Source organism: Vanessa atalanta, chromosome 14, assembly GCF_905147765.1.
Source record: "Vanessa atalanta chromosome 14, ilVanAtal1.2, whole genome shotgun sequence".
Lineage (NCBI taxonomy): Eukaryota > Metazoa > Arthropoda > Insecta > Lepidoptera > Nymphalidae > Vanessa > Vanessa atalanta.
The window spans coordinates 3,281,435-3,305,752 of NC_061884.1; the positions used below are offsets into that span (position 1 = coordinate 3,281,435).

The 24,318-nt window shown below is 32.3% G+C and overlaps 3 protein-coding genes across 3 annotated transcripts in view; all 3 read right to left on the bottom strand.

Annotated features, from left to right (window-relative positions):
• Window positions 1-24,318, bottom strand: part of LOC125068972 (uncharacterized protein CG43867) — a gene marked incomplete at its 3' end in the record, with an annotated part of 312,796 nt that overhangs the window by 287,163 nt on the left and 1,315 nt on the right. The window lies entirely within an intron of this gene.
• On the bottom strand, window positions 8,016-8,942 carry LOC125068831. The gene is made up of 2 exons (XM_047678157.1): window positions 8,705-8,942; window positions 8,016-8,436 (listed from the first exon to the last, which is right to left on the bottom strand). The coding sequence occupies exons 1-2, from the start codon at window positions 8,848-8,850 to the stop codon at window positions 8,058-8,060; spliced, it is 525 nt and encodes a 174-aa protein (XP_047534113.1). The 5' UTR covers window positions 8,851-8,942; the 3' UTR covers window positions 8,016-8,057.
• Window positions 23,173-24,171, bottom strand: LOC125068830. The gene has a single exon (XM_047678156.1). The coding sequence runs from the start codon at window positions 24,032-24,034 to the stop codon at window positions 23,411-23,413; it is 624 nt and encodes a 207-aa protein (XP_047534112.1). The 5' UTR covers window positions 24,035-24,171; the 3' UTR covers window positions 23,173-23,410.

Sequence of the window (24,318 nt, forward strand, 5' to 3'; positions counted from 1 at the left end):
GTAGATATTAAATTTCATACTATGAACTCTAAATTCCGGGAGGCATAAATATTTTGTTTGTAAGTTATTTAATTTTCATTCTTCTCTTCGAGATAGCCTAATTGTTTTTCTTCTTTATTTAAACTGTTAACAAATTGGGCTAAAGGTTTCGTAACTCACATTACACTGAGGAATTGTAACATAAAAAATACTTAAGAAAACTTTCTTTTTTTTTTAGATACATATTTTTAAACGTCAAGTTGACAAGCGAGGAGTAACGAGTGACGTTATCTGCACCCTCCCTCCGACGCCCCTGCCTTATCGCACAAGCGTGTCCCACTAACCTTAGCAGAAAGACCTACACGTCATTTTACATGATCAAAGGTCAAACAGCAAAATCGTGCCAATGTTCGTATTGAAAGTTATCTAATAAAAACCTGAAGGTAGAATCTTAGATAGATATTCTCAGCTTATTTTTTTTATTGGAATATGTTGTTTTTACTGTAAGAAATATTAACCATCCCTGACATCGCCAATGCACCACTAACCATCGAAACCAATATTTTGTGTTCTTTTAAATCGGGTAACATATAATATGTGATGAGTAGCTGGTACCTTCCTAGCCGGGCTTACTCAATGTTCTACAACTTAAAATACGAACGTAAACGAAAAGTTCAACAGATAATAAAAAAATCCGCTGAAGCGAATAAACGAAACTGTAATAATGAATTTCGTTAACTCGTATATAGGTAACTTTTATTAAACGCATCCTGCGCTAAACGGCCGAGTTCATAACAAAGAGCGATTTAATAAACAATAAAAAATGGAGCAATTTATTTTTCAACAATCTCGACCCATTTGAATCCGCGCTAAGCGTAATTAAGGTCGCCTTTTAAAATTCAAGCCGAAAACCGTCAAATAGAGTCGACTTAAAGTGAATTTCAACTGATTTAGAAAAAGGTCCAATTTAATATATTGCAGCGAAAAAAAGTCAAATTAAATACTGTGCTTGGGATAACAAGGAACCCTTGAAAATTTATAGCTGTTAAATTGAAGAATGAAGATCTTTAAGCCTCGGAAAAGCAGATAATTGTTCATTCACTTGTTTTATTATTTAGGAACAATAAATGTCTACTATAAACCTATACATTATTGTTGATAATGTATTCGCGATCGCACAAAATATATATGCAAACAGTATCAAAACTAAAAATATTAATATGCAATAGAAAAAATGAAATGAAACTTGGATAAAAAAAAAGTTCATTTATATATCTGTCCCTTTCTCCTGTAATAAATCTCAGTCAAGTGTTATTATTACTTTAAAATAACGAGGTTAACGAACTCTGTATTTGAAAAAATATAGCATCTCATAATTTATGTCTAAAAATAGAAATAATGATAACATATCATTGACAAGACCAAACGACCGAACTAACACTCGTAAACTCTTCTACATGAATACGTAGTGAGCTTGGTACTGGCAGTGCAGACAACCGACAAATAATAGTCTGACTTAACTAATAAATAATAAGATAATAAGTATTAGGTTGATAGTCTCCGAGGTAATACAGACGGTTTCAAAAAGCGACTTATTATAATGGGCAATATCATTATAATATAGTAATAAGTCTAGGCGTTATATTATATTCTTATAGAGCCCAGACGATCCAGTACATCGCAAGTTCAAATCCTTGCAAGCATCGCTTTCACGCGTTTCGTTTTTGCTTATATGCATATATCACGGTATTTAAGGAAAATATCGTTAAGGAAGCTGCGTATGACGAATAAAATTATAATCAAAACTACTAGTAGTTCACTAGTAGTTTCAAGTACTTTTCCTTAATTTTTGATAAAACTGCGTATCTACGAATCTATCTCTAAGCTAAAATCTCTAAAAAAAGAAAAGGTGAGGTCTACACAGTGGGACGTTAACCCATTGTTGATCCTGTTACATTTTAGTATTATGTATCTTATTAGTAAATTTAGTATAGTTCGACATTTTATTGCGTTTATTTAACTTTACTCGTCTTAGAAGTAAGTCTGCAACGTTTTTTACAGTCTTTATCATTACGCATTCTGACAGCCGCCCATCAAACGACCGGGACCCCTATAAATAAGCTACAGGGCTCCAGATTGCCCGGGTATAAATGAAAGGGTGCAGGAAATTAGGGTTTTTTACTACGGAACTTGGTCTCGAGCTATACTCTCGCCTTCGCTATAAACCATTTTAACACCGTGAAAATGCTTTATGTTATGTTGACGACTAGCGAAGAATATTTTTTGCATATTTGTTTACATAACAAGCAAGATATATCTTTAACCTACAAAAGTATTCTACCCGTCGTCCTGGTGTGTCGTCTGGTTTACATTGACTTGATTGTTAATAACATTCGATATTTAAAAATGTGTGGAACATTAACATTTTTTTTTTATTTTCAAACCCAATTCTCCTCACATGCTAAATAACAAAAAAATAATGCCCAATATTAAGACAGTCACAATGCTCAACAGCCAAAAAGTTTTTCGAGAAAAGTAATGATGGCTGTCTTAACAAACAGAACAACGAAAACAGTTAAGACAGTTTAACAATTAAGTTATTAAACATACATAATTTAATCGCAATTTGAAACACGATCCTAAACCCGTAGGCGTACAGCCAAAAATAACTTAGTCGGAAAACGATACCTACGAGGCATTTGGAGACGAAGTTCCCAAGTTTCAAGCCCCGTCTCGGAACTTGCAGCGATGCATTAATTAATTCATTATTAAATGAAGCTAGTGAATTTGCACCCGTGTGTACGGGGATTTACATTCGTTTAGCTCGCGAGTTAATGGAAAACTGTCTGTCACATATCCCTATATGTAGTGCTCAAACTTTAGGAACATTACGACAGAGATATCTTGCTAGACTGAATTTCATTAAGAAGCTCCTCTGGTACAAACTCGTCCGTTAAAAGTAATTAACTGAGTGAAGTAATAAAAGTTAAGATTACAGTTCGTTCGTCAGCTTCTAATTGAAAATTACATGTTTATGGCTGCGGATGTACCGCGTGTTCAACGCTAACAGATACGTTCTACATTTAAAATCTCAGTTTTAATCTATATACCGCCTTGAATTTCGTTTTCTGTTCGGTCTATGCCATTAAATTTGTAACTGCAGGCTTAAGGGTTATTAGAAATTCTAATTATTAATGAGGGTTAATATTTGTTACAGCGCTAATGTCAATGTTAAAGTAATAATAATTATTTGTTTTAAGAATTATCATTTCGATACTTTTATTTCTATATTAATTTATTGGTAGTTTTCGATCGGAAATTCGCTAGCTTTTTGGGGAGCTGGTCTTAAGTACCCTGAGTTCTTAAGTTTACTGCACTTTACTGTAACCATGGCAACGTGTTCGCGAAATTTCGTGATAATCGATCGAATACATAGTTAAAACAAAAAAGCGTAAATAACGAACTAGATTTCGCATTTATAATATGACTAAAGAGTTAGGTATCATAATATCCGTAAGTCCAAGTACCTATTAAAAGTTAAGGTACAAATATAGGATCTAGCAGCATAAGTCATCGAAACTTGCAGCATTTTAGGGATTGGTCTTTAAGTGCAAGGCAAAAAAAAGTAGCCGAAGTCCTTCGTTGAGGTTCAAGCTTGATTCTTAACAAATTTCATAAAAATCGTTTCAGTGATTTGTCTTGCCATGAAAACACAACAGACTGACAGACTAACAGAACGAGTTAAATTCGTACTTATAATACTAATGATATAGATATGATAATAAGGATATTCATTGTTAGTCGTGACGTATTAAAACAATATGTTTTAATACCTATCATTACGACTACGATTAGTCAGAGCCTAACCACTCGAAACCATTGAAACTAGTAATCAAGAAAACGTTCATTTTAATTCAACAGACTCTGAAATTGTAGGCCATTAAGCATCTATACATTTATGTACACAATACGTGGCTTTCAATGGCGTTTATCGGTTGACGCGTGTCGAGTCACACATTCGTTACTATTCAACACCGTCTTTTGTGGTATTATGTGCTGAAATTTATGAACAATCTGTACAAATACTTTAAATGTAAAAGTAAGTCTATCTATAACGTTTTAACGCTGTAACCCAATCGCCAAGGAAAGACAAAAAACATAGAATCCCCCTCCCTTACACGCGGGCGAGAACTAGTAAGCGTACGTACGGTACGTACTATGTTTATTTATGACAAAAAAGATTTAAGAGAATAATAGTTAATGTTCCTGTATTTTTTTGTTTTCTGGACTACGGTGTTCTCGATGTAGAATCTGTGATTTTAATTAAATCTTATCAATTTTGATACATAATCGATTTTCGGTTCGTTTTGTATTTTACAAAACTAAGTTTAGTTTAATTTCTTTTAATACAAATCTAACAAATAAGGTTTCTAATGATTATATTTTTTTATTTTATTGCTTTTTGTAATAATGCAGATGTTATTTAGTTAATGTTATGTGTTTGTAATACCGGTTTTGTCCTCAATAAAGATTATCTTTGTCTTTCTTACAATATAGTCTAGGTTGTTCGTATGAGATCATCTCGGATGAATACATAATAAGGCATTGCTTTGACATTTAGCTGGTTATTTTGTAATCTATAATAACCTTTATATCCTTCCATGAATCATATTATACTTCCAAATTCAAAAATATTTAACGGTTAATTGTGCGTTTGTGTTAATTTGAAAGTTCACCACAGTTCATCAAAATAATATATACCTATATTTTCATTTAAACATGAATAGACGTTATATATACGCAATTAAATGCTAGACTAAACAAAGATATACTTAGTTAACAGAAATTTAAGCGATTGATATTATTTCGTAGAAATAAAAGAACAAAAATAGTAATTAATGCCGTAAGCTAGACCAGCGACCAGCCTAAGTTCTAGAATGTTCTGATCACGGACAAAATTATTGTTTTTTTTTTTTATTAAATATTTAAACCGAAGTTTTATAGATTAAATTCAAATGTTATTGTAATATTTGATTTATAAAATTGATATATATCATTATAAAAGTATTAACATCAGGAGAAGCCACACACTAATAAAACCGAAATTGCTGATGCAAGCACTTTCTAACAATGACTGTCCCTTAGTAATTTAAAATGCACAATTAAATTGCCTGTCTAGTTGAAGGGACCTTAGCTCATTATTAGACCTCAACCTGTGATTGTACAGCTCACGTGTATTCCTACAATTAGGCCGCCCTACTGAAACTGAAATTCGCGCGTGCGTGCCAAGCATGCGCGGGAAATACTACCGGAGATACTCGTAATCGCCACAGATAATATAATATTATAGGTACAATAGTCTAATCTATATTGATGATTAATCTAACAGAATAAGGAACTGGGCTGTCATAATTAGCGGTACTTTTGTTGATACAATTAAAAAAAATCATTATTAGTAAATACTATACGAATCACATGTAAAGCATGTGAGCCGAGATGGCCCAGTGGCTAGAACGCGTGCATTTTAACCGATGATTTCGGGTTCAAACCCAGGCAGGCACCACTGAAATTTCATGTGCTTAATTTGTGTTTATAATTAATCTCGTGCTCGGCGGTGAAGGAAAACATCGTGAGGAAACCTGCATGTGTCTAATTTCAACGAAATTCTGCCACATATGTATTCCGCCAACCCGCATTGGAGCAGCGTGGTGGAATATGGTCCAAACCTTCTCCTCAAAGGGAGAGGAGGCCTTTATCCCAGCAGTGGGACATTTACGGGCTGCTAATGCTAATGCACATGTAAAGAAGATAATATTGATTAGGTTTGTGTATCGTATATGTAATGGAATGAATTTTATAGTTTTATTGTAAGGAACAGATTCACCAATCGTCTACACGAATACAGTAATAGTGCATCAACAACTATAACTATGAACTCAATTAAAAAAACACGTACAAACTCTTTTATTCATAGGACAAGAGCAACGGTGGGAATATAAGATATTATTACATCCCTCGTGTCCGTAATTACGCCCATTCACTCCTTAATAGTTAACTCTGTTTAAAAAATACTATAAGATGTATAATCCATATGCATTTAGCGTGTAATTATATTGATGATATAAAAACATCTTACTGAGTTTTAACTTCGGATGTGAAAAGGCTATTCTCAAAAAACATAAAGCCACTTCATCGTATATAAAACTACCAAAGTGCGGCCAGACCCTAGTCCAAGACTCAACACGTAGTACAATAAAATTTTATAAGCATTATGACAGCGTTATGATATCAACACAAATATTGCAAACCTAAAGGCATCTCCAGACATGTCAGATGCAATAACAATATACCGGATTGCTATCAGGGTTCAAACCCAATTTCCCTCACTACATATTACATTATCTGTCAAAACGTGAACAAACATCGGGTGGAGTGGGGTGAATCGGACGAGGAATTTACTCGAAACATTGTGGAAATGAAAATTCTCCTCCTGTCGTATTTTTGCGCTTGATCCGCTGGTCCAACAGCTTTATGTTCAACGAACTTTCGTTGCTATTGTTAGATTTTCTAAAGAATATTGTTTAAGTTTGTAAATTGGCTTACGTTAACAGCTGGGTTGACTTCGTACTTGAGAAAGTTATTTTTTTTTTTATTTTATTTGATTAATTAATTGTCTTTTTAGAAATACTTTATGATATCCTACGGGTCTCTTAGAAATGTATTAAGATTTTGCAGGAAGTGAACGACGATGAGGTAATTAAAACAATGATATATACAACTTAACTATGTTACATTTAGTTAACTTAAAGTTGGTATTAGTGGTTGCCATACAAATATATATTTTTTGTTTTATATACCTAAAAATCGACACACATACATTATTTTTAATGTAAAATAATTTTCTCTATTCATTATTTCTTCTGTTCAATAAAACAGCAAGGATTCAATTAATACGTTTTAATCAATTTATTCTATATATATCCGTTCAGCCTGTCTATAATCGAATAATCACTATGGTGTATCGCTATTTCTAGATCTAGATATAATCAAGAATCTTTTGGCATTCCTCGTGTGCGACGGCTATGCGTTACGACCAGTCTTTCCAACGCGTTTGCTCTGTCGTCGATATAAAATATGAAGCTTTTCATGTTAGCTGATATTGCAACCAATGCATGGGATATTTCATCGCACAATTGTAACTCTCTCGTCGCACATTTGATGAATGATCGTTTCGTAACCCAGTCCATGTTTCTCATATATTATGAGGGTGTTGGGTCTCTATTGCCGTATTCTTGGACCTGTAAATATTATTTCTGTGCTTGTGTGCCAAGTACAGAGTCTTAGGTTCGCCGCTGCTTATATATGGGAACTTGCAGGGACTTTATTACTTTGCTGAATGTAGTCTATTCACTGAGGCAGTAAGCTACAGTCATTGTGTAATCTTAATATATTATACGCTTAAATATTCTTCATGAATTACTGTATTCATTGGGGAAAACCGTATGAAGATCTTCGTTGTATGTAGTCTTTGAATTGATCAAGGTCAAACAGACATATACGGCAAGGGTACTTTGTTTAATAACACATAAGGATTTTATAATACCCAGAATCCGTAGCAATAACATTAAAATTAAAAAAAAAAGAATTAATATTTATCCAAGCAAGCCATTCAACCGCAAACTTTTCGTTCAGTTAAGACGATTCCTCACCGGACTCGAGAAGAATCGAACAAGGGAAAGTATAACATTGTTCAATTTCCACATTGAGAGTCTTATTCCAAGTATTACTATCTATCATTCTCATGAAGTTCGCGAAACAGGGACTGCGAGCCATCCATTACAGACAGTCTGTGCACTTGAGAGCCAATCGGAAATTCAATTTCCGATATGATACGATCCGCTAAGAGATTGCTGTAATACGATAGCACCGCTCAACGATACAGTCTGAACTTAAACGATATACACTCGGCTAACCGAATCTGGGTTAGGAAAAAATATTACGCGAACTTACTAAATAAAACCGAGGTAATAAAATAATAAAGGATATATCTGAGAGAGGCATTATTTTATTTATAGGAATTAAAATATAGCAGAATCGAAATCAGAATCACTTTCGTTATCACGTTTCGAAAACACGAGGTTTGACAATTTGCCAATGTACATCGCCGAAATGCTTTGTCTTTTTATTTTCTTTGAGGGTTCTGTCTTAAGCGGTCTTCCTCGTCTCTTCTTGCCTTTTCCTTCATTTGACGAAGGCAATTCTTTTGATTTGTCTGTTTGCAAATATTTATCATTGTTATTTAATTTGCAATCGTCTGTTTTAATCGTCAACGTAGGACTTTTTCGATTTCTATTTGTTACTACGTCATTATCACAATCATTTTTAAGTCCAATGTAATCTTCAGCATTTTCATCAAAGTTCGGCAATTTATTTGTAAAAACGGCTTTCAATGTCTGCCTAGAAACATGTTAGAGGTTTAATTAAAAAAAAATAGTTGAGTTTTTTTAAAACATACTTATTTATTAAGAAATATGTAAGTTTTTATTCCAAATAGTTGCAAAAAATTTAAAATCACTAAAATTTTAAAACGATGATGGTTCATAGACCTTATTGTGTTTTGTATTTTGTTTTTCTTTTTTTTTTTATTATATAGATCAAGAATAATCTTTGCTTTGTAGTCTATATCAGCTATTTTAAAGCTATTAAAATATCTTGATTTAATTACCTGACGTCATCAGCGGAATTGAAGTCTAGAGGGTTTAGATCCTTCATATTGTCACCGTTTTTATCTGGTTTTATTAAATTACCGTTTGAAATTATTTCTTCATTTTCGTTTTTATCTCGACAGTTCTCTTCAGTGGATTTCGTCATTCCATCTAATTTCTCATTACAAAAATGTTCAAAATCGAAAGGAATAATACCAATAAAAATATATATGACATTAAACAACTTCAAAATATGACACAAATATAGCTCAACAATTCAGATATACCTTATATTACGAAAGAGGTTAATATAATAAGAAACGAAAATGTTCACAACAAAATTAATCAAAGAGTTCTTAAACTCCATAACCTTAGCACGTTATATGGACCGAGGTAAATAATTCAGGAGCCTTCACAAGTTGCTGGATGAGGCGCAGCACATTTCATTGCGGGAGGTTACGACACACCGGGGAACAATGCTTAATAAGCTTTATAATTTAACGCAAACACCGGCATGAGAGACTTATTAGCTAAGACGTTGGTAAATTTAGATAGGGCTTAGTGAATTTTACTCTATCATAGTAACTATTAAAAATAAATTAAAATTATTTTAAATTAAATCAATAACTACCTACAAATATTATTGTATATCAAATTTCTGCTCTTTCTCGTTAATTTAATACAAATTGTGATTTTGTAACTTTGTCGAAGTAAATTTGTTCTCTTCTTCCTCCTGTGAGTGACAAGGGTCACGAGTATAATTTCCGGTTATGGCAGAAAGTAGTTTACAGACTGATTACTTTATAACAGCACATATCCAAGTCAACGTCATTGACAAATAGTTTAGTGATATTTCTTCGATGAAATTACAAACATAATATTGTTTTGGTCATGTGGTCATGGTCATGGTCATGGTCAAAATTTACAAAACCGTAACTATATACAATACTTCTTACTCATACAAGTCATGAAACAAATAAGTACGTAATGCTACCTAAAGGTTCATTTCCGTTGGATTTAACGAATGTTATGCGCCCTTAACCAATTTCACACAGCATAGAGCTAAAAGCAGTTCATTTCTCACCCCTTTTGATTCGAAGATTAGTAACATCAGGACTGTCACGACCTTAAGGAGCAAGTAATCTCGAAAGCCCAATAAGACTGTCCACGGCCACCCCGTGCCGAGCTATTCTCGTAATGGAATTAGCTGTTTATCCGGGCCTTGCTTTCTATATTGGAACCATAGAATCTTACTAGAAGGGATATTATTAGTAAAATTCTAAACAATAATTGAGGCATATGTTGAAAGAAATTAATATATTAACTGTTGCTTCTTCAATACATATTATTTATTATAACGGTATGTATGTACAGAACATTATTATTGATTTTAAATTAACATGGTTATTTTTATTACTAACAGTATTTAAAACGGGATATTTACCATGTTTTTTATTTTTATTTCAACATCTACCCGCAAACGTCAGTCTCGTGAACAAGACATTCGTAGATAATGTCGAAATATCGAGCTCCAACAAATAAAAATAAAAAACATGGTAAATATCCCGTTTTAAATACTGTTAGTAATTATTATTGATTTTGTGAGAAAATGGTATCATAACATTGGTACAAGGAACAAACACAAACTAATACTCCTGTCGTTCGACTGAATAGAGTCAGTAATTCTTTTCCGGGGTTGGTGGTTTAACAACATGGTTCCAGAAAGCAAATATAAAATAACTCTGTTGAAAATTATTATTTTTTTTAATTACGATTATATAATTAGTGAGTTCGTGTATCTCAGCTTGGGTATGAAACAAAACCTAGCCATTCATTATTATATTAAATAATAGTAAACCATTACAAACTGACAAAAAAAGCGCTGAATTTCTTTTGTCGGTTCTTCTTTGTTCAGAGTATTTTCTTTTCCAAACCGGTGGTAGTTTTTAATTTAGCAATCAACAAGTAATTGAACGTTGAATAAAATATTTTAATTTGATTTGTAATAAAATATTCCAGAATCGGAAGAGCTTTATTTGGATATTTTCAATCTAGCTTACCTAGAAATGTTTTCCAGGATGCTGATTGGTGACTACGGAACGATAAAATATTTGATTCCAAAGTTCAAAGGACATATTGGTATTTCCAGAAATTTGATATCCAAGTAAACAAAGTCTGTAGCACCCGTTATATGCGTCAGTAGGATTTATGTGTCGCCTTACTTCTGTATCGGTTGCCCTTTGCTGATAATTTACGATGCCCGCACTTTCCCACTTTCAGTAGTACTCGCCTTTGTTTATGGCACTTAACACTGATGGGGAGAAGTACTCATCACATACTATAGGAAGACGATTATACGTATTTAGTATATTCTTTCTCCATTTGTAATTTATCGTACTTGAAACTTAGAATACGAATATAACGATCAGATTGTAGTTCGGTAATCATTATAAATATTTATTTCATAAGAGAATAAACAAGAGTACATAATTTTTCTGTATTCATTTAATTTATATCATTAAATAATTGAATTGGTTTTTGGTATTCATTTTATATTTGGGTATGTAAATCGCCTCATAGCGTATACAGTTTGTTATTACAAACACTTTCTTTCTCTAAGATAAAATATACCGGGGATGTATGTTCCACGAATAAGAAATACAATGCCGAGTTTAATAAATATTCATCTAGTGATTTTGTATACTGAGTTCACAATCAAACAGACGCACCAACTGGCGAAGGCTCTTAGAATAGTTTTCTGACAAAAATCAATCTATCAAAAAATATGTTTATTACTTTTTGTTATAATTTACTTTAGATAACATTTATCAAATGTTTTAAAGATTTAACTTCTAAGATTTATTCAGCGTTCTCTTCGAGATCGGAGATGCATTGTCCATTACAGCGGGGCTCAGATGGCTCGAATAAATAGACCCGACTGTCTAGCGAACATCTTTACTTTATTTTTTAAAGATTAAATCAAACAAGATGCGATACAGTAAAAAACAAAACTAAGTCGGATTATGCAATCATTTGTCTCAGTAAGTTTTGGTCTTAGTATTTTGATATTAATCTTGCAAATCTTGTTTGTGACTAACTAATGCGTGAATATTCTTTTAAGAAAACAGAATAACGTTTCTAGGCGGAAATGTTGTCATAATTTTTCGAAACTACGCGGTTATAGTTTGTTTTCATTAATTTTACTTTCGAAATTCCGACTGTTAAAATAAATTTTAGTTCAGGTGTAAGATGACACAGAGGTTAGAACAGGACAGAGGAGGACAGAACATACAAATTAATTAAACTACCCGAATATGAAAATTATTGATTTTATATAAAATTTAAGTTTCGTTGGAATTCATTTAGAGTTTAACCTTCCAGTAAGTAAAATAATAATACAAAGTACTTTCTAATATTGTAAAATTATTATACTTCAATTAGCACGACAACATATTTGTTTAAAAATAAGTAAAAATCAGTGATATTAATTCCCGTCACAGTAATAAAAAAGTACTTCTTTTTTATATTAGTCCAATATAAATCAAATTTGAAATTTATTTAAAATATTCAAGATTTCTACCGTCTTAAGTTCAAATCCTTATGATACTCGAAGAAATCTTGAGAGGAGAGAATATCAGAGAGTTACTGAGATTCTATATTTACTTGGGAGACAGATAAAAGCGTTCATTCGGGGGTTTAGCGAAGGTTGTTTGAAAACCGCAGAAAATGCATCGAGAATATCAGCACTACTCTTCGTTGAATTCAACGTTTATTTAAGTTTATAAAAGTATATTAAGCATGAGTATCTAAAAATTCTTCTGAATAATGTTGAAACAAATAAATTCTTAGATTTTGATATTTTATTTGACAGTTGTATGAATCGAGTTTTAGCTGATAGCAAATATTTTGTCTTTGAATCGTCTATGATTATTTTTTATGATTGTCGTGTTTCCATTTTTTTATGTATGTGATGTAAATGTACAGACAATAGATATTCATATGCATTTCAATGATTGTGTATGTTTTTAGATAAATACATACAAGAACATCAAATTGAGGTTTGTCACGAAACAATTTCTAAATTTAAAATAACTAAAACTGCTAAGCATAGTTTCTGATATATAACGATATTATCAACTTAAACCTTCGGCAAAACGCGCAGCATCTTCTGGTACAAGTTTAATGTATCTTCGTTTTGTACTATTTTAGTCAGGCGTTACAAAAAAAACTTTTTTGTAACGCCTGACTTTTCTTAATTTATATTCTCTGTATTTAACAAATGGGCCGATTCTAAGTCAAAGTAGATCGCTTGCCTTATTAATTAAACAAAGTCGTGATGAAGATAAATATTAAAATTCTACCAACAGTATATTATATTAAAACTTTTGAAGACAGCTCTGTATCGTTTAATTTATTTCCTCTTCATTCAAAAGCGCACCGCGAAAACTCGAACACATTTATTAAGTGGGTGCCATTTCCATGTTGAAACAGAAATGAAATGAAACCTTCAGGCATTTTCTCGCATATATATATATTTGAGAAAGTTCAGTTACAGCTTTGTTTACTCTACGTTAGTATAATATGCCAGCAAATACTCCAAGAAACAAGTTCAATTTTCACACACGTTTCCTTTAAAGTCTAGTTAAATTAAATGTTGATAAAAATAAATATAGAATTCAATATATTTTTATTTTATATAATGTAGTAAATATAAGTAATATAAAATATAATATAGTATAGTAGCATATAATATAATACAGCTGACCTAATGGTATATAGCCAACATCCCCCCATAAAGCGCTGTAAGAAGTCATCAATCATCAGGCTTTCTCCTTAAAACCAGAACACAATACACAGTATTGCTGTTTAGCGGCAGAATATGTGATCAAAGTCAAGTCAAGTCAAAAATCTTTATTCAATATAGAAGTGTTTACACTTGCTTATTGATTGTCAAAAATCTACCACCGGTTTGGAATTTAGCACCTCGGACCTGAGAAGAACCGTCGAAAGAAACTCAGCGGGACATATTTTTTTTTTTACCATTTTGCATGTACAATGATAATTATATTTTAGTTATTTGAAACAGCCTGGAGGCGATCATTTCATTCCCAAGGTGTGCAGTCAACTAAAAAGTCATTAGTGTTGTAATATCCTTTAGCACACAAACGCTCTTGAATTTTATAATTGAATAATTTTGAACGTTTCTGGGATCCTGTTGTAAAAACGTATACATTGCCCCAAAAAAGAGTTACTAACCCTGTGTAATCGGGTACTTGGAGTAACAATTTTATTCTTGTTCCTAGTGTTAATAGAATGTACGTCACAATATCTGGGAAAATCATTTATGTTTTTGCGTGCATACAAAACATTATCAAAAACAAATTTAGAAGCGACAGTCATTATTTTAATTTCTTTAAATTTACCTCTTAACGAATCTTTTGGGCCCAGGTTATAAATTGCACGAATAGCCCTCTTCTGCAGTACAAAAATAGTATTAATGTCAGCTGCATTACCCCAGAGTAGGATGCCATACGACATTATACTATGGAAATAACTGAAGTACACAAGGCGAGCCGTATCCACATCAGTCAAAAGTCTAATTTTTTTTACCGCATTGGCTGCAGAGCTGTGTCTATTCGATAATTTATTTATATGGGGGCCCCATTGGAGCTTAGAGTCTATTGTTATACCAAGGAACTCTGCTGATTCTAAAACATCTAATGCTTCCCAGTTTAAACGTACACTCGTTTTGAAACATCTTACATTGGGAGTAGTGAATTTAATACATTTAGTCTTTTTACTATTTAACATTAAATTATTAACACTAAACCAATTTACTATTTCAGAGAGAGTATTGTTCACATCGTCATATATTGAAAGACGTCTTTTTATTTTAAAAATTATAGAACTATCATCAGCAAACAATACTATGATGAGGGGGTGGTACCTACTGAGACGGTTTTGCCCAAAGCCCTACCACCAAGTGTCAAAACCTTACTACTAAGTATAAAGCCAAGTACCACATACTATCATTTCATAAAATTAATTAGTAGTACATTTATTTTAACATTATTAATAAATATTCGAAGCTACTGTAAAATTTTGAGAGACGCTGAAAACTAGCAATTATAAAATAGCCCACAAAATATCGTGATATATAATGGAATATTATTTCTTTAAGCTAAATATCGATTTTCTTTGTGCCCATATTTGAATGTGCTTAAATACGAAAGCTGACAGTGAATGACTATTTCAAAAGGCATAACTGAAGTCAGTACGAGTTCGTAAAGCCGTCGATGTGCAGTAAGCCTGATTTTCAGAGCTGAAATGATAGGGCCTCGCATTGTCACGACGTATCAGTATTCGAAAAATTTTATCATAGCACCAAATTGTCCCAGTATTGTTAGATGATTGACTACTCGCTGAAAAGGATCACGATCACGAAGGTCAGGCTATCTGTACTCTTTCAACAATACCGACTATTACTCAAATACTAGTAGGTGTAACGACATACCTACTCATGATTTATCTTTATATTTATGGGTACGGATTCGAAGGTGTCTGGTTTTTTTTTGTATGATATAGATAGGCGGACGGGCCAAAGAGCGACCTAATGGTAAATAGTCAACATGCCCCCAAAATAAACGAAGGCACTGTAAAAAAATATGATGTCCCTTGTGCCTGTAGTTACACTGGCTCACCCAACCTTTATCAAACTGGAACACAGCTTTACTAAGTATTGCTGGTTAGCGGTAGAATATATGATGAGTGGGTGATACCTATTCAGACCACTAAGTTTTGGTGACCACTCACCATTAGGTTGCCCATTTATTGCCATGTATATTTACATAAATGGAATTAAATTTTAGAAAAGTATCTAATTGTATAAACTGAATGAAAATGAAATGCATTAAAGCTCAGGTCGGTATTTACGTCGATATTGTATGATTTGTTATTATTCAAAGAAAACTTCAAGCAAGCCCCCTTTTAAAAGCGATGGGCATTTCGCAATAGACCTGTGATTACAAGACCACCTCAGTGGACAGATAAAAATAAATTATTCTTGAGGGATCTAGTTAAGGGAACGAACTAAATGATTTCGGGCAGAAACATTTGGAAGGACACCTGAGTCCTGTAAAACGACTTCAGGAACTAGCGTCGAAGGGACACGGTTAATAGTTTTAGGATCGAATTCAACAAACTGTTGATGATATGTTACTTCTATTTGATTCTATACATTACCTATTGTATAACGTAGGAATGCTCGTGACATTCGGGTGACATATTTTCTAAATCAGCAATTTTTAACAATAATCATTTGGTTTCATGTACTTACAATTATTGATCTTAAGGGTAATAAAACTGTGGATATCTTTAAAACATTTTATTTTATTAACTAATTTTAAATATAGTGTTTTACAATACCCTATAAATAAAAGCATTATTTTGTCTATTTCTTCTATTAGATAATGATGTATGCATGAAAATTTCAATAAAATGTAAATATTTTAAAACTACCAGCTACAGCGAAAAATTAATCTTCCAGAAAGTTCCCTGGGGCAGTTAACATGCTGATCCAATTTAGATGAGGAAGAAAAAATCGTACATTTTAAACAGTAACGGCAGGTAATTCAAAGTTTCGCTACAAAATAAATAAAATTTGTGGAGCATAACAAATAGAAACGACAGCGTACGATTAACTTTTTCAATGCAAGTAGAATGTGAAACTCTTGCGGTTAACGAAAACAAAATACTTAATTTAAATGGTCATTTTTTCTAATGTGATTATTTAAATTTGTCGGATATATTACATACCATACACTGTACGCGTTGTATGTGAATTTAAATCGTTGTCACACTTAACAACATTTAATGGAACGCTAAGATCGTCGAAGTCAGTGTTGCTAATTAAGAGACTTGGTCGTTAGAGCCAGCGACATTTCAGCGGATGTTTAGTAACACTATTAACTGAAGTTGACTTGGAAGGCTTATTCGTCAAACATTTATTTGCTCTCGTAACTCTACCCATCTAAGACGGATATGGAGTGTATTCCACACTGCACCACCCAAAACATTCTTCCTCATTAAGTTTTCGTTGCTTCTTTATCTTTTTTACATTATTTATTTTTATATTATGTGTCTATGTTTTTGAAAGTCACTTTGTACAAATTCATTATTGTTCTCTAGAAAGTTGAATAAGAGCGGTTCAGGTTTTTATGTTCAAAAATAGAATTTGAAAAAATCGAATTCTAAAATATGTAATGCGTCGAATGTATACAATACCATGAAGATTTCTTTTAAAAGCTAAAGAAGAAAGGACCAGACTGTAGAAATTAAAACTGGATACAAAGCGTCTGCGAAACCCCATGAGGTTTTATTTAATTAAATATCGCCCGATTGAAACCACTAGCCGTGAGAAATCTAATAATTCACCTTTTTGTACCCTCCCAACGGGTGCCTCGTGTGGAATAGAGCATTGTTAGACAAGCTCCGTTGAATTTTCTAAAAGGCTGATTCTGTTTCTACTTGCAAGCGCAATCTTCAATCAAATACACAAAGAACTCGAGCATATTCATTATTTCAGTAGACCAATTAAACTGAGACCTTGATGTAATAAAACAAAACACGCATTAGTAGAAGAACTGTACCAATTTTATTAGCATTTATGTATGTTCATCTCATATAGCAATAATATCAGACAATATAAAATATATACGTACGTGTGTATAATAGAATTGTTGTCTATTGTTACATTTGTGTTTCTAGACCGTAATTATAATGATTTATCTCGTAATTATCCATACTGTCGTGACTTTTATATCACTATCACTACATAGTACAAAACAAAGTCGCTCCCCGCTGTCTGTCCCTATGTATGCTTAGATCTGTTAAATTTTGCAACGAATTTTGATGCAGTTTTTTTTAATAGATTGAACGATTCAAGAGGAAGTTTATATGCAAAATATAGTATAATAATACACTAAGAACACACACTGATAATTTAAGAGGTTTCTAATGTGATGTCGTAAATAAACACATTCTTTTGCGCTTCCATTGAACCCTACGAGATAGATCAAAATAATGTATTACACTATTGTACACCTTAAAAAGGTCTATCAGTATTGCATCCCTGCGAAGCCGGGTTGAGTCGCTAGTTCATAATAAAAGTAATTCATACAATTAATAAGCAAATAGTTATTATGCATTTATTGGTATTATGGAATACAATTGTTACAATAAATAAAACAGCTTTGCAGTATCGTTAAGAAGAAAAATGTAAAAAAGTTCTAATTTTGGAAATTAAAAGTCTGGATGTTACGCTTATCGATCATTTAAGGCAACGTCTTCGAGGGCACAATAGAAAATGTTTCTAAAAATGGAGTTTAATAATGTTTAGTTTATAATAATGAGTACACTCACATTATTATTAGATCCATAATTACTCAAGTCTTAGGTCTACTACCTATATATAGTCGATTAAAAGTCCATTGTTACTGGGAACACTATTTACAAAGGGCTTATTAAAAAAAATCAAATGCCGCACGTTTAGCTAATTTTGACCAATTTGATAGAAATTATGGATGGCAAAAAAATTACTATGAATTAATAATAATGTTTATAATATCTGTAATAAACTCATTTTATATAATATAATGACTTTAATATTGAGGTAAGATCGCTAAGAAACAACTATATCTTTGAATAATATAGAATACTGTATTTAGTAAGTATAATATTTGGAAGTAGGCCGCAAGCCAATTTTAGTCATCTCTCTTTGTATAAATATTCAACGACGCCACAGTTCAAGGAAACTGGTTGTCTCTTGGTCTCAGTAGAACTTTAATCACCGGTTAATTAAACTCGAGATGTACGTGACCACCTTCTTTTTTGTGCTCCGACACTATCTACGACCGAGAAAATCACTGATGTTGGTCACACTCTAAACAGATATATAAAGTTAACAAATATAAACCAATTTTTATACTGCAGTTCCGAATTTAACTTTTAACTTCTATTATTTGAAAACGATCATTTGTTTAAATGTTATTATCTTGTGTCTGCACAGACGTACCAGGATCAGGGCCCTCTTTGTGCTTTTGGTATATCTTATGTATGTTATTTTACGCGTTAGATTGTTTACTATTTAAAAAAAAAAACGATTTCAAATAAAACTTTTTTATGTATACCAATGGTCTACTTGATGATTACTAACAGGCTAGATTATCTAATCGTTATCTTATTTATATTAAACATGAGCTTTTTGGTGAGCTGTATCGGAAAAACAAAATTTATGCAGCGATTTGGTAGACAGTAATTTTACGCATTATATATCCCGTCTCGAAAAGAACACGTAGACATTCGTCATGTGACTTCCGTGCGCAATGTTTTGTATTTTACGTTTCGTAACTATCTCTTAGTCTCAAAAGAAATGTTGTTCATAAAAATATTTCTGGACATTGTAATGCATTTATATATTTAGATAAAAGATATATTTTAATAATTTAAAATATCATCCATTATTTATTTAGGATTCCGTCAATTTAAACAAATCTTGATTTCACATTTACGCTAGTTTACTCTAGTTCAATACTTAACAAAGAAAAAGTAAAATAAAGAAAACTAGACAAGGCTTATCACTATGAGAAGCTTCTGTATATTTCAGCGATATATAATTTTTAGAGCAATATATAAAATAGTAGAAATTATTTCGTATTTTCGAAATAGCTTAAAGTATTCGAACTTGGAAACAGCATAAGTTTTCACCCTATAACAACGATCCTATACCGAAATCAGACGAGCGTGACAGGGGGCAATGATACATATTTATCTAGTAATATTTATGGCCACCCTGAAAAACTACCGCGATTTTCTTGTCTCATTTCATATTTAAAGTTGGGATGGTTTATGTGGATCGATTGGCGAATGGTGCGTGAATGGTTAAAGGTGGTCATGAATAAAACAATAACTATTATTTAAACGTACCTTTTATTTATTTCTTTTGAAAAGATTGAGACTGCAAACAAAACAAAACAAAACAGCTTTAACGTTTTATCATAAATGCATAAAATATCGAATATGACCCATAATTTCCTAAAATGGGTTTTAAAAATTATATCAGACCATTTTGCTATTTCAGAATATAAGATTATCCTTCAATATGGGTCTATTTACAAGGGTTTTTGCCTTTATCCACTTAAACCCAAACGACAAACAAATTTGTCCAGACGAGATATTATCGAAAAAACCTAGAGACCCACAGCCTTTTGATAGATGGACTCGTTTAGCAAAAATGGGAAAGGATATTTACATTGTGAAATGTACATATGTTTTTGGTTAATTTAATAATATTTTTTCTGTTTAATTTTAACCATTACAAAAAATAGTCTATTTAAGCAGAATATTCTTAAAGAATAAACAAACTTAAGTGACTCTCGATACTAAGAATAATATAAAATAAGAACTTTGCAACCCTTGTTAAACATATTACGCGCCATTTCGCATTGATCTATTCCTTCATAAGTGATCACTCCCCTTAAGTTCCAACCTGACAGGAAGCAGGTGGACAGCAAAGGGTCGATGAATTACCTTGAGGACAGATGCGAAGCGACACACCCGACGGCTTTTTAATGGCGGCCCAAGTTTTATACGCAATTACGTGCGTGGAAATTATGGGAATGAAAAGGAATTATTTTGAAAATGTTAGTGTAACATGTCAAGTTAACATTTCGTGAAAATTTACATTGCGAGCTAAAACGCGTGGTATTTTTAATTTGTCACCGCTGTTTGTCAGCACTTTACAATACTATTAAATGAAACATTTCTCAAAAGCTAACTTTAATTTATTGTATAAACTTTACTTTAAACGCTAATGATACGTTTTTTTTTTATGCATCATCATCAAGGGAAATATATTAGATCGATTATAATATAATGAAAGATGTTTTTTTTTTTACTACGCCATTGTTCTTATGTAGTTTGAGAATATTTTAATTAATGTATTATCGACGAAATCTTTGTGCACTTAATTTAATCACAGCGATGGTGTTCTGATAACATTACAAGAGCAGTTTGATACCTTTGTTTAACAAAGAACTTTATGATAATTTAGTAATAAGAGGAGCCTATTTGAATTTGCTTTGTATATTCAAACAAATTGTAATTTCTAAGTTGCTAAATACTAAAAATCCAAAACTTTCTTTCGTTTCTTGTCATACGTATACTTATTTCCGCTCAAGAAAGACACTTCTAAAACCAACTCTATCTAATAATTGAAAAGTAAAAACCAGTTCATCGTGTTATAATTTCAAGGTATTGCACAAGTGAAAGTCACCCAAGCAAATTTATTCAGACATTAATAAAATTAAAGTCGATATTTCACAAAAATGTCAGGAGTAAATCAGAGCCATGTTCTATTTTTCGCAGTGGGATGGCGCTTTGAACAGCCATTTCCACGCGTATTATTATTACCCACAAGCTTTAAATCTAAAGATAACGCGTTTCACGTCGTGTGAGGGCCATCAAAATCCCTACCTATGTTTAAAATAAAAATTTAACCTTAAGCGTTTTTATTTTTTTTCTTCTTTATGCCCTTAGATGCATTTATTGCTTATTAAATCGTAACTCCGTTCTCTAATTTAGAGTCTTTTCGTAGATCGTTAATGTTACGGCTACTAAATTTGGGAGTTAATTTTAATATTTTATGAGCGGCTGCATTTAAACAATGGTTGTATTTGCGAAGTCTTGCTTTTCATTAGCTTTATTTATTTAGGAAATTCACAGAAGATCCCGCTTTTAGTCTTTGTACTATTTCATTTAGAACAGAGAATATTTCAGAAGAATGTATTTGCACTTTAGAAATACCACTTACATTGTATTTGAAGTGAACAGTTAGCTAAGTCATGTAACGCTAATTATTTATTTTAAGTAAGCAAACTTGTGTGTAAATGTTTGTATACAATAAATTATATTTTCCTGTGATCTTTTACATTTTTATTCTTTAGTATTATGCTATAATTTAATTTCCGATCAGATTCTCTGATAAAAATGTTTGAAAGAATTAGAGGAAAAACGTTTAAACGAATTTTATATTGAAAGAAAGCTGAAATAAAATCTCAGATGTAAATTAAATCTGGACCGTGGTCAGAATCCCAGGCGGTTCCAAATGTCGGAGATTTAAGTTAACAGACTTTTTGTTCATTTTGTTGCAGCGACTGGCGGCGGCTAGAATTTAATTTTTGATAACGAAAACATTTTCTTGTCTTAATACGAAATATTTTGTAGCGTTTTAAAAGGTTTTTCGATTATTCATAATTGACGATATTTACATTAATTAAATACCTACTACTATTCAATTTGAAATTGGTGACAGGATATACCACTACAGCCAAGTGTTAAGTTTAATCAAACAATAAATTAATAAATATATGTCCAAAGGAAAATATACGATATTAAATAACTAAGCTATGGCCTCCATCGAGTTTATGCTTAGACTACAAATTGAAATATTCACTTACTCCGTATTCAATTTGCCAACTAGCAAAATGGTATAATGGTAAATAATGGACAGTGTCCAACAATATTTGTTTAACCAAATCGTCACGTTCCAAAACGCAAATTTGCAACAGAAGCTTATTATTATGGAGCCCATAAATCTGAGCAATAAATCACATAACTATTACGCCAATTACGCGGCGGTCAGTAGCCCCTTAATCCTCTGAAAGCCCGTCTTAGAAGAAAAAGGGCCAAGCATCGACCCAACTTATTCTCAGCCATGACTCAAATTGATTTATGTCTCTGATAAGCAGATCGAAGTTTCTAAGAGAGCAACTATTTTAGAAATAGTAAGTCGTAAAAACTGTACTTTTAGTTGTTTCAATACGGAATTTAAAAACAGCTGCGGATACAATAGGGAATTGATGTAAGATATTTTAAAGGATTATATATTTTATAAATCAACTTAACCTATAAAATATAACAACGTAAGTAGCAAAATATTTAACCTGATAAAATGAACGGCAGCTTTAATTACTGAATTTCGAAATTGTTACTTCAAAGAGTCTCTATAATGTACTGTTTACTAAAACTTTATGGGGTAATTTAAAAACGAAACTATTGTTTTGCCCTAGATTGAAAGCGTGTGCCATTTTGTAATAAGTTATCGAATGGTTTTGTGGCTACAAGTTAGAGCGCGCACGACTGCCCTGATTTCCGTGATATTGATCTATGACGGAAGCTCGCAATGCCAGATGAAAAGAATCTAACAGAAAAGGGACCCGATACCATTGCTGTTTACTTGCCGAACGAAAAGCTTTAATTTCATTGCAGGATATTTTTTTTAACAAATAAAAAAAAAACGTGTGATGTTATTTATGTAATTGTATAAAATAAAATGTATAAAATTTCAAAAGCTAAGATTTCACAACTACAAATAGATATTTTTAAATTGAATAAGAATAGTATTGAAATAGTGTTAAAATTAACATAAGAAGGTTATTAAAGTAGATTTTAAAATATATTTCGTTACATTATATTTCGCCACCAACGTCGGCCATCAATCACGAGTAATCGGAAGCTATCAATGCAGGAATGAGTATAATTTGCCGTGATCGCCGCATTTTACAGTCGCCCTGAATTGCTGTCATTACAGGCTGTATGACACAATGCGGTACACCGTGACGAGAACTCATTTATTTCAAGTTATTTCACTCTCTTCGATAGTTACAGCACTACGCGACGTGTTTGGTCTTCTTTAGAGGAGACCTGGGTATCGATTTTTCATCTAGCTTCCTTTTCTTCAAAGGCAGTACGCACTTCATGGAACTTCCTATAACTATCCTTTCAACGACACGATATTGCTTTTCTGAAAAAGGTCTCAAAACTGCGAAACTAATTCCCAGTGATCTCCCTTTTAGCAAATCTTCTTTTAGAACTCGATTATCATATAGACGAGTTTTAATATATTTTAAAAGTAGATCGATTTCAGAATTCGACAGTTTCAATAAAGCAGCAATCGCGATTTTGTCGTAATCTTCGGAATCTCTGTGCTCCACTTCTAGTTTGATATCGTTTTCACTAGTCGGGTATATTATTTCCTGGAGATGGAATCTGTTCGGTCCGGCGCCTACCATCAATGCACATCTAAAGTTAGTTTGCTTACCAATGACCCCGTTTAGCCAGTCGGAATTCCGATCAAGAGCCCCAAGAAAAAAGCTCATAAAGTCACTAACTTCTTTTTGTTTCTTGTAAGAAGCGATAGCCGCTAAGGCCACTTCGGGGAAAACGTCTTTACCTTTTGGAGAGCTAGTGCTTGGCTCGCGTGCAAACTTAATGGGAGCTTTTTTGCCAAACATTTTGTTTCCACGCTTTAGCAAGTTAAGAACATTGCTCAATAATTCAGTAACGTTTTTATTGTGATAACGAGGAATTTTGAAGATTATAAAATCACGATTAATTTGTAACAGTTAATGTTTTTTCATAAAATGTGAAGTGTAAAGGATAATATTGTCAGTCAGTGTGTGTAATGTCATTGAAATGTAATAAAATAAGAGCGGTTGTTAATAAAGGTTTTATATCACTTTCGCATAATTTTTGCTTACGAAATTACAACACCGAATTAGTTGAGCAATTCAGAGAT